The sequence below is a fragment of the Gasterosteus aculeatus genome, chromosome 13, assembly GCF_964276395.1.
Source record: "Gasterosteus aculeatus chromosome 13, fGasAcu3.hap1.1, whole genome shotgun sequence".
In the NCBI taxonomy this organism is placed as follows: Eukaryota; Metazoa; Chordata; class Actinopteri; order Perciformes; family Gasterosteidae; genus Gasterosteus; species Gasterosteus aculeatus.
This window is the reverse complement of record NC_135701.1, coordinates 18,257,286-18,269,077: the sequence shown is the minus strand read 5'-3', so window position 1 is coordinate 18,269,077 and position 11,792 is coordinate 18,257,286. Positions and strand designations below refer to the sequence as shown.

Sequence of the window (11,792 nt, the reverse complement as noted above, 5' to 3'; positions counted from 1 at the left end):
ATATAAAGACATCATAACAATTTATACTTCATCAAGTTTAAGAGAGTAAATATAATGTTCTTAATCATCATTTGATTTCTACAAGGAAATTGTCTATTAGATACTAGTATTAGGTAGTCACTGTATTAATTATTCAGTTTCAACTGTAATATGTAAATACATCTTTATCACAGCCAGGAATTTATAGAGGGGCAATTATGTTACTAATAAACAGACCGTTGCCTTTTATTATATATATATATTTTTTTATTATAATGGTTCAGTCAAAAATAATAAACATTTGATAAAAATACATAGACAGCCGAACTATCTAATATGTCTTACATAAAGAAAGATATAAAGGTTGGGAGTGTTTATATATATATATTGCTTGTAAAAAGGTTGAACAATAGGAATATTTTATCTTGGCATGTAGGGGACAGATGAACCCCGTGAACAATGACACAAACCATGTGCTAACGTGTCCAATAGGATATAACGATAAGGATATTAAGTTGAAGGGTGTGCTCTGTAGGTGACCTGGACAAGTCCTCACAGCACCAGCCTGTCCTCGCCTCCCTCCTGGATCACCTGACCAATAGACGCCTGGCTCTGAGCTCTTATGAAGCACTGCCTCTTGCACTCCATCAGCTGCTCCAGGTCACGCCACAGCTTCATCTGCTCCATGTTGGCGCCGTGGCTCTCCCTCACCACCTTCTGCTTCTCACGTAACTTCTGGTATCCACAAAGAAGAAATACTGATGAGCAAAATGAACCGTCTCCGTTCCCTTGTCTGTCTCAGACATCTTGTTGATAGAATCATGGCACCAAATGTCGTCAGTTTCTAGGATAGAGCTTTTCTCACCTTGCCAAGTAACTCCTGCTCTGAAATGTTCTTTGTGTACACTTCGCTGCGAACGAAGCAGAATCACATCATTCAAACGTGAGCATGCGGTTTTCACCCACTGTTTAAAAAAAGAAAAAATCATCAGCTGTATCAGCTTATCTTGATAACAAGGTGTTGCAACTTTCTCTGCTGTATGAGAAAATAAAGTGACAGCGGCTGAACTGTCTATGTTGTATTAAGGGTTATGGGAGTGTATTCATGTTGCATGTTCACCTGATGGCCTTCTTCCTCTCCAGTGGATCAGAGGAAACATAGGCCTTCATCTCTTCGGCTGCCCGCTGTATTTGCATCTCAGTGATCTGTGGAGGACCGAGATGCAAAGTTCTATTTCCCCACAGGAGCTTTCGGAGGCAGGTTTCTTTATTCCGTGCAGCGGCCACCCATGTGCTCAGAGATTTGAGTATGAATTCAAATTTGACCGTGATCGCCTTGTAAAACATTGGTACGGATGTGTGTTATACACCCAGCTGTGGGGCTTGTGGTAACAATTGTCCCTTCCATTGGGCAACAATCAGCGACAATCATTTTTAAATACTCGCCTCTGACATGCAGTTGATATGATGATATCGGTTTTCCTCCTGTGTGGTCTCTCGTATCAATTCTTTCACCTCCTGCAAATGAAAAACAAGAACGTGATGCCATGTCAAAGATATGAGATATTACAAACAAACACACTGGATAACCAGGTGTTAATATGTTCACACTGTTGGTTCTGTTCTACCCAGTGTGGGATAATAACCATACCTGCTCCAATTTAGACCTGTTGCTCTCTAAACCAGCAGTACAACTTTCATACTGCGCCTTCTTTTCGTCATAGTCCGGGTTTATTTCCTGTTGAGATTGCAATCCAAACAGTCAGACACACACACACAATGTGGAAGACAAAAGATTTTACACACAGCTCAAAAAGTGAGACAAATGCACACAACACACACTTGCTAACCCTCTTGTCACACTCTCAGCACTGTTTCACATCAAAACATCACCGCTGCCATTTGAGCAGTTTAACTTATAACAGGCTCTTTTTTCAGAGTCTATTTATGTTTTCCTGTTGCAGTTCTTCATTTCGTAGACATTATCCGGTAAGATGGAAGAGTGATTCTGGGAACATGTGTAGGAAAATGTAATCCTCCGCTTTAGCGCCGCGATGCGGAGGGGCTTTCCCACTGAACAATTTATTTATGGACTATGTAAATTATTCTTAATGGACCCTGTCCACAATAACACACACACACACACACACACACACACACACGAGTACTGGTTTGTAGACACACGTTAAAAGAATTCTCACCTAATTCAGAGTTTGTGTTTTTCTCACAATAGGGTAATATGATTGTTCTTTTCTTTGGGATTTGTGTTGAAATGTTTTTTCACTGTGTATTTAATTCCATTTTTCAATACTAATTACACCTCTTTTTTCAAGAATACTGACTCACAGAACTGGTTGAATCCCAGAGGAAAAACTCCTAAACCGGTTTGGACTTATTGCTGAGGTGTGTGGGACCGAGGACAATAATGGGACGCCATGACTGTGACAGGGGCTCATTCACATGTTGGTCAGCTGGCAAATGCTCTTTCCGAGCTCTAATTGACAGGTTGTGAGGATTCTTGGAAGGGCTGCTCACCTGACACCGCTGCCTCAGTGACCTCAGCTCTTTTATAACGGGCGCTAGAGCGGACTTCTTCTCCACTATCATGGAGTTCAATTTCTTCACCTGTAACATCAAACATTGCATTAAAACTGAAAACAAATGTAAGTGTTACGATTAATACAAGGCCAATTAAGAATAGACTTTAATGCTGAATTGTATTACCTTTTTTTTATATATTTATAATCTGCAGAGAAAACAACAGGTTGTGTGACTGACTAATAAGTGGATAATTAAGTTAGGCAGCATCATCCCCAGACGGGTGCAATCGGACAAATCTGATCAACACCGATTGCAAAAGGAACATTGAAAAGACAGAATAATGGTTATATGACAATATTCAGAAACAGTTCGTTAAGTAGTCCTAACATTTTTCAGCGTTGTGGCAGCGCCATTGCAAAGGACTACTTTCAGGCTGGAGCTGTGGATGTTTGACTTCGTCATTATGATGTGTACAAATGTACAAACTGCCAAGGGGATCAATAAGCTTCCCTCCAGCTTGGAGCTTGGACTAATCAGTTGCAACTGCTTTCCTCTGGGCCCTGCCACAAAAGCACGACAGAAGCTGTGAGCCATGCTGGAATAATGTATTTACCCTGAATTGGCCCGTTTGTTCTGTGATCCTGATTATTGTTAATCTGAAGCCTTCTCAAACTTGAACACTAAAAACAGCCAATTGTTTCACACTTCAAATAAGAAGTTCAACAAATGCCAAACATGCGTGTTCATACACATTTTGGATGCAGTGCTCCTTGGTATTGTTACCATTTCAGACATGTCATCCAGTGTGCGGCCCTTCTTCTCGTCCAGCTTGCTCTTGATGGCCGACACCCTCTCCAGCTCCTCCTGAGTGCTACTGTAGCCGGAGATGCCCTTCTCTGCTTCCACAGTTTGCTTGAAAAACACAAACAGAGACACACAACGATGAAATTGAATGGTGACACGGGCTCGTCGTAAACCAACCAGGAGTCACAGGGAATGTCCACAGCAACATGAGTGCATTGCTTTTTTTGTAAACAACTTTGTTATTTTTATTCCAACAAATACTTTTATGTCTTAGAATACAGGCAGTAACAGCGCTCCCTACCCATCACATCATTTTAATCTCCCTGGAATAAAAGTAATACTGACAGAATGGATTATCCAGCCGGAAAAAATTAAAAATCAGGCTCACACACACACACACACAATGAGAGAGGCAGACGTGTCGGCAGTTTGACGTGTGATAACAAGAAAAATTGGAATCGCTTCAAATCCTGTGTGGGCTGCACACAGAAGGAGGAGCAGCAGAATGCAGCCTTCAGAAATAGCAGCCCGGCCTGCGTCAGACAGTCCGTCGGCGAGTCAGAGCCCTCCAGACATTTACACAAACACCGTTGCTGTTCGCACGGACTGCGCGAGTGAGGTGATCAGGTGAAAGCAGCACGTTTTGGAATGGCGGCATGAGTGCAGGGAGGTGGTTACTACCTAATGATACCTTTCAAGATCAAATATGAACTTGAGGGACTTTAGCTTGCGGCTTGTACGAGACTTTATATTTTTTTTTAAAAGGCAGCAAGTGTGTCTCTCTTTTTTAAATATTGTCCGTGTGGAAGTCAAACATAGGAGTGGGTTAAAGAGTTACCAGTTTCTGTTGGACGGTCTCGTGTCTGCGCTTAAGAATCTCCTCGGTTCGTTGCAGGACTCCATATTCGGCTTTCAGCTCAGCGATTTCCTCACGTTGCTTCTTGCAAACTGTACCCTTGCTGCGCAATTTCACCACCATACGCTTCAGCTGTGAAGGACAAAGAAAAACAATTTAACATTAAATAGATGCACTATACATTTGTTTTAGGGAAAATGATCACTAAACTACAATCTGCTTTTAAATTAAACTCTGGTCTATTTGCTACACTGATATGAAAAAGTTAAAACCGTCATTAACGGATAATATGCGCAGTAGAAATATTTAGCAAACGGTTTTATTGACACTTTATTTTCACAGAGCAACTTCAGCAATGAGTTGGGAGTTGTGGATCTCTTGCTAGATGTCTTTCCAATAAACACTTTCCTTTGGCTCAAACCAAAGACACCAACTCCTGAGCAAGTCTCTGGCTCTTAACCTGCTAAATACTAAAGTTGCCCTTTTGACATTTGGTGCTGGGCAGTTCGTGGTCTTCGGGGCTTTCTGTGTAGGATCTAGAAGCTACGAGCAGTGACAGTGAAACATGACGGTGAATTGAGGTGAACCAGTCGCCCCTCTCATGTACATTTAGTCAAAAATGTTGTTAATGATTAATATTTGTGAAACCCGTGTCCCCCCCGGGGCTAAAACAAGCAAGATAGTGTAAATAGTTCTTTGTAAAACACAAAGAGGAACAAATAGAGTTTGTGTGTGGCGACGTGGTGTCCGGCACAGCTGAGACGCTGTGAATGGCCACAGGAGAAGACAAAGGGTTGAGCCTGGGGAGGGATCAGAGAACAGCAGTGACCGAGGGCCGGGCCAACACGCAAAAACAGCCGCTCGCTCCTTTCAGATCGGTCGGCCAGCTACGTACAGCAAACAGCTTCATCTGGCAGAGGAGCTGCTTTTAGCGGATGTTCAGTCACCCTGAATGTCTGTCGGGACACAGTGAAACGCCCCCACAATGAAGACCAGCTATTAATGAACGTGCACACGGGAGAACAGCCCCAGAAATCACAGAATGGGCTTCATGTCCTTGGGGGATCCGTGTAGCTGTGAGTGTGTACATTTATTCGTTGTGTATTTTGGGACATCAAGGGCAGACACGGCTGGGATAGGAATTAGCACAGCAGAATAATTCTGCACGGCGTTCCCGACAGCGTGTCCCCAAAAAACAACTGCTCTTAAACCAACAGCGCCGTCATAACACCACCACTTATTTCATACAGGCAACACACACACACACAGCCGCACATGCTCTACATATCTATTTGTAGCTGTACAGTAGCAGAGCATCCTTTCAAAGATTAAACAAACAAGACAGGAGATTTCAGGGAAAGGCAAACGCGTCGCTCATATGGATGATTGTGTCCTGCAGCGGGACTTATTTTAACCAGCGCGATGAGCCTGGCTGATAAGGTGGTTTCGTGTTACTGGCCAACCAATGGCGAGCAGATGTAGTCATCCCTCTCAGAGAGAGCCTCCGGTTGGTTGGGTGGCATGTGATGACACATAACCAGCAGAATGGAAAATACCTCAGATAAAGTGATCATCTCCACTGGCTGAAGGCCGAAATCCACCGAGGAGCGTGATAAGCAGAGTTTGAGTTTGACAAAGAGGTTTTCCATTAACTCCCTTCGTGTATTTTCTCAAGGGCTCTCTTTGTCACTACAAACTGCTCCCTCTTCAGCCAGACGTGAAACGGTATGTCAGTTTCCCCCAATAGTTTATTGAGACAATCACCAGTGGCAGAAACACACGTGAGCTTCTGTCTCACAGTGCTGGTATTGGAGGACCCCTCTACAACATCTTCTAAGTCTTCCTTCCTGCACAGATGTTGACGAAGAAGACGTTGCTACTTCTCCTCCACTCCCTTGCTCAGATGAGTGCTTTATTTTACATTATTGAGAAAACAGTTTAGAAGTATCAGGTCCAAAAAGTAATGAAGTCGTTCAACTAAATGGAGCGGCTGTAACTGAGTTTTTAAAATCGCTGGTCGTCCAAAAGGCTGCCGGTTTGAATCCCCGGCTCCTTCCTGTCTGCATGTGTCCACAACCGGGACACAAAAACCTCTAAGCGCCCCCCCCCCGCCCTCCCGCCTGAGGGCTTTACAATAGCATTCTGCTCCTAGAAATGCTTGGGATGGGTTAAATACAGAGGTCAATTGTGCTCCTGGAGAGAAATTAACATATTTTCTTTGTATGCAACTCAGTTGTACTCAGTGTTCAGGGTAAAACAAGGGGGGAAACTCCCCCTGGGGGATTGACGGAGGGGGCCGACAGGACGGAGCAGCGACAACGCTGGAACCTCTGCAAAGATCCCGACTCTCAGCAAATGGATATTAAACGTAAATGTTCTCATTGACATGATTGTACTTCATCATGTGTACTTCATATCTCTGAACAGGGGAAGAGTACGTCCTTCTGGTCATACTATATAAATAAAGACAAAAGCTTTTATGCCCCGAATAGATTAGATTAGATTTAACTTTATTGTTGAATGTGCTTAATGTGTCCAGACGACTTAAATTAGGAGGTTAATGAGAGTCAGGATTAGGGAAAAGGCCGTCCTTCAGGCCGTTGGCACAGTCCAGTTCCTTGTTCTAGATATTCTCTGTTGTGTCCTATTCATGGCTCGGCAGGAGAATGAGGGGGAGAGTAAGGAAAGGGGATAAGTAACATTAGACAGTGAGCCTGTCTGTGTTTGGATAAGAACAGAAATAGCCACTTGGGTTTTCGGGCCTTCTACTCACTTAGATAAAGCTGGAGTTTCGTGGCCATGTTGAAAGATACCAAAAGAAGAGAGTTGTGCAAAATGTTGTTTTTTTTCTTGGCTATTGTCCGTCGAGGTTGATCAAATCTACCCGGCTTTTTCGAGAAAATGGCAGAAGATATTTCGCTCGCGCGTTTCTCTGTGAGTGAAAGAAGAAGATCAAGTGGTGTACCTCATCACCGCGGACGACCTCTCTGCCCTCGGAGGCTTGGGCCTGGTTGCTCCTCTCCCTCAGCTCCCTCTCCGCTGTGGCCAGCTCCTCCCTCGCTTCCTGAAGCTCCTCCGCCTTCGACGCCTTCCTGCGAAGGATGATGGAGGCCTGCAAGAGTCCCGTTTTTTTTAAATGTACAAAACAAAGAGCCTCTGAGCAATTAGGCAAAGGGGATATTGTTAGAAGACAAGCGTTTGACACTAGAAGGCTATTTTAACATTCTTCTGTTGAAGGGGACCGTTTCCCTGAGCTCATCTTAATAGAGACAGTCCAGATGGGGTTTTTTTTACGTCTAAGCTCTTTCCAAAGCTACGAGACTCCATTGACAAAAACAATGCTTTTATCCCACAGTACGGGGAAGTTGTGAAATAATCCAGTACATCAATGCATTGATTTTCTCTAAAAAGAAAAGACAGGTCCTTTTTGTACGAGTGGGTCAGCGCCCACATGACCCAGTTCACCAGAGACAAAATAGACAAAAAGAAATTGAAGACATAAAATAAATTCAACACCTGTTGTCTGTAGAGGGTCAGCTTGTCATCCATGGGGTCATTTCTCATCATCCGCTTCTCGAACAGCTGGTTTATCTGAGAATCGACATCTCTAATCTGTGAAAGTGAATATCGCAGGACAATCGTTACACTTTGCAGGCTACGGGTGTTTACAGACTTAACGTCACCTCCCGGTCCTGACCTTGTCCTCCAGCTCCTGGAGATCAGCCTGGCCCATGGCAGGCTCTGACGCTACTTTCTGTAGGTACTGCACCGTCCGCCTCACACCCTCCAGTTCTTTGGGAAGCTTCTCAGACACCATGTAGGAGTTGATCTTGATCTCATCTTCAAGTCTCTTCATTAAGCCTGGAAGAGACGGGGCGTTTTAATCAAGTACTTTGAGCTCAGTGTGTTTGTAATCCTTTCAGGCTGTCTGCTGCTCTAGTGAGTTAATAAGAGCTGAAGATCTTTTACACATGACAAACCATCCAGGCACCTGGAAGACACACCACTATGATCCAAAACGTAGGACATCGAAACAGACTTTCAGAATTCAATAGTTTAACAACAATTTGACACAGTGAAAAACAGCCAGGTGATTTGCATGCACTTCTTTGGACCGGCACATTCTTTACAGTAATTGGGATAAGGGCTTTAACACTAGTCTGCACTGCAGAGGTCCTTTTAGAAAAACGGAAATGTGCAAATCTCCTTGTGCACAAAGAGGCCAACGCAAGATGAGAACAAAAAGAAGATCATTGCAGAATTTGGTGAGCACTGTTATGGCACTTCGAAGATCCGTGGACTTCCTCTCCAGCTGTACAGCAAGACATTGGTACTCACTCTCTGGATTGGCGCCTGCTGCCGCCTGCCGCAAATCCTTCAACTGCTGCTGGGATCTCTGCAGCCTCTGCTCCGCCTGGAACAGCTGAACACACCGTTAGGATTACTGATGTGTGCAAAGTACATTTATACATGTACATTGATGAGTTTGTTCAGCATAGGGGCTGCAACTGACTACTGGTTTCATAGTGATGAGAAACCTTCCATACATTTTCAGATAATAGTGAAGAATCCGTTCCAGGTTCCATTTTCACATGACTTGTGGTTATGCAATTTAATATCATAAAAGACAAAAGAAAAATAGCACACAAGTTTTGACATTTCATCTTAAAAAGTTGTTTAAGTTGATTAACGGATTAACAGACTGATAATTTCAGCTGTATTTAAAATATCTTGGCAAAAGTATTTCAAAGAAATGTTATGGTGTTATTTGATGTTGCTGTTGAGGTCAAATTCAAATAGTACTGAGAGTGAGGTGCCGAAAAAGCTTTGGGAAGCAGACAGCATGTGGTTTAACTGGTCCACTATAAATTATAGCAAGGTGAGCAAATGGATTAGTAACTCCAAAAGAGTTGCAAGCATTTACTTGGTTTTTCTGTTCTTGCTTCTGGTGACTCAGTGACTCTTCTCTCTCCTTCTCCACCCGCAGCTGGCTGGCCTGTTCCAGCATCCGTTGATGGGTGGACACTGACTCCACCTAGTGGATGCACAAGTTAACATGATGCTGTGTGATGGCAGGCTATCACACGGTCGCCAGAAATATCCCAGCAGGTCTAACAGAGTCACGTTTCAACTTTCGGCAAGGCCGACAAGTAAGACCCATTAAATCAACACCTCGTTAAGACGGCCTTGCGGCCTGTCAGAGCCTTGTCTGCACTATTAGAGGAGATGAGAGTATATAACGGGGTCATGTTTTCAGTCCCCAGTGGATCCTAAAGCCCTCCAAGCATTAGAGGAGTGAAGGGGCCTCTCTAAACGGTCTGGCTTACCCTCTTCTTCAGCCTCTCCACACGTTTGATTAGTTGGTCCTTCTCTTCCTCCATTGCACTAATATCCTGTTATTGGAGAAAAAAGGGGATCCTTTGTTTTAGTGCATTGTGTCAACTTACTTCATTATATCATTGTCAATGTTAAAACTGAATTAAATAATGATTTCAAAATGGGATATTTTTTTCATATTAAAAGGAGGAAATTATCAATAAACTTTGACAGTGATTGTAAAAAAGCCAAGCGCGTGTTTTCTTCACCCTTCGGATTTCAGCTGTGGAGAAGCCGGAGGTCCTCAGCAGCTCACACTCCTTATGATACGTCTTAAAACCCTCCACCAGTTCTTCATACTGTGAACACACAACATTACTGCACTGCCTTTTTTTAGGTTATTTGCAGTTTTTTTTTTAAAAGAACAAATGTTCAACCTGGTTAGAGGTGTCATTGATGACATCATCCTGCAGGAACTCTGCAGGCACCTCGATTTTGACTAGAAAGCGAGCCAAGTAAGCCCTTTTCTTCAGTTCAGGGAGCCTCTGTAGCAGCCAGTGGAGGATGGGGTGGACCACGGGCTTCCTGCCAGCCACCAAGCCTTGTCTAAAGACGCTCCTGCATGAGAGAATACAATCCAATTAAGGCTAGGACGAGACAAACGTATTCTCCTTTAACGTTATTACTTACACATCAGAGTGGGTGCCAGGAGGTTTGTATTTTAACATCCCCAGCAAAGCACACATTCTTTTTACGGTTTGTTCAGGCATCTCTTCACGGATATCTAGAGCTTGCTAAAGAAAAGAATTGGGATGACAGTCAGATTACAAAATGTAACGTTACACACACTGTTTGCAGTGACACAACTGTGCGAACTATAAAGCCTTGCCAGTCACTCACCTTTGGGTCGATTTCAGCCAGAACATCGTTTAAGATTTGTAGCAGCTGCATCGGTTCGAGGGAATCAAACGTGATGAGGTTAAAGTTTTTTTTGAATGGGTCCATATTCAGCTGTTCAACGATTAATTTCAGCTGTTCGCTCATCTTGAACGATACGTAACGTGCTCGCAGCTAATAAACGAAGCCGTTCCTTTTCTGGATTAGCCGAGGCTAACTTTAGCTAACTAGCGTAGCTCTCTGGCGTAGAGCAATCCAAGCCCCAGAGAAACCTCAGCGAATAAATCCACTCAACCTGCTGGCACAGAAATATGTACAAATAGTAAAGTCAGGTTTCCGATAGATAAGTTAGTTCGTGTTTTTAACTCGTCAATTTGCTAGTTCAACGGACAGAAAAGTAACGGTTGATGTCAACAGCACCATGGAAACCAAGAAGGCGTCGCGGATTGGTTGCTAGCAGGAAGTAGTTTTGACATCCTGATCAAGGGAGTTAGGGCTGCGCTACATGTGCGCATACAGATTTTCGCTGAGAGCACATTACAAAGGTTGATGGAAATTCTGCCGTATGTGCTTTATGGTTGGAACAAAGGCAATTTGAACCATGTTATAGATATTACACAGTCAGATAGCATTCAAATGTCTAGTCATTTAACTGAATAAATTCTTTTTTATTTGTTGGCATGTAAAGATTGTTTTCCAACAACTATAAACGAAAACAAAAAAAAACATATTAATAAAAAAAAGTAATTATCACTTTTATTATTATTAAAAATAAAATAAAAACTACTCGCAGCTCATTTGATAGTGTCTAAATGTCCATACATGTAGCTGTGAAAATGTATTGAATATTGTGATATGCATGGCTCTTCTCTTCACCTTTAACGCAAGTTTTTAGAAAACAATTGCAAAAGACTGCAGGCTACAAACAGCAATGTCCCGAAACCGCCGGGGGGGCGATATTTACCGTAAGGCAACGTAAGGCGTCGGGTTGCCCCACAATGAACTTTGGTTGCACTAATCCGAGTTCTCAGAGCACAACGACAAGTGCGCAGTGTTGGAGAGAAACACCAGAGCTGCGGCTCCACGCGAGTCCTTTGTGTGCTTATTGTGGGTTTAAAAAAAATCAAACGTTTTAAAGCAGACATTTTTTGGAGAGCCGGGGACCTCGTTCGTCTTCCTCTCCCTGATGGATAACAACCTGAAGTCAACACCCTCCTGTCCACCACGCCGCCTTCAAAATGTCACGTTTTGTCCTCTTTCCAGAGCTTTGGTCGAATAACTGTCGCGGCGCGCTTCCTCGTCAGCACGTGTTTGTCCGTTGAAGTTCACTCTTTTCGTTATCAGCTTTACCTGAAAACACGGTTGTTTGACTAGAAGCGAACATTTTGACCACTCGTCA

General features: G+C 43.3%; 1 protein-coding gene across 1 annotated transcript; it reads right to left on the bottom strand.

The window, feature by feature from the left end:
* Positions 1 to 223: 223 nt before the first annotated feature.
* ift81 (intraflagellar transport 81 homolog) lies at positions 224 to 11,786 on the bottom strand. Its single transcript, XM_040196762.2, has 18 exons — positions 10,397 to 11,786; positions 10,187 to 10,290; positions 9,934 to 10,114; positions 9,766 to 9,855; positions 9,508 to 9,573; positions 9,105 to 9,215; positions 8,519 to 8,603; positions 7,878 to 8,041; positions 7,697 to 7,792; positions 7,146 to 7,292; positions 4,163 to 4,312; positions 3,304 to 3,432; positions 2,515 to 2,604; positions 1,631 to 1,717; positions 1,426 to 1,497; positions 1,100 to 1,185; positions 845 to 890; positions 224 to 714 (listed from the first exon to the last, which is right to left on the bottom strand). Exons 1-18 carry the CDS (start codon positions 10,538 to 10,540, stop codon positions 532 to 534), a joined length of 2,031 nt encoding a protein of 676 aa, XP_040052696.2. The 5' UTR covers positions 10,541 to 11,786; the 3' UTR covers positions 224 to 531.
* Between the last annotated feature and the right edge of the window lie 6 nt (positions 11,787 to 11,792).

Bases quoted from the DNA above. Each gene is read 5' to 3' on its own strand.
- ift81 (XM_040196762.2), bottom strand. From the start codon at position 10,540: ATGAGCGAACAGCTGAAATTAATCGTTGAACAGCTGAATATGGACCCA. The intron at 7,293-7,696 runs GTGTTGAATTTA...GGACTCTTGCAG, and splicing joins TGACCCTCTACAGACAACAG to GCCTCCATCATCCTTCGCAG. The intron at 4,313-7,145 runs GTACACCACTTG...TGTCCTTCACAG, and splicing joins AGGTCGTCCGCGGTGATGAG to CTGAAGCGTATGGTGGTGAA.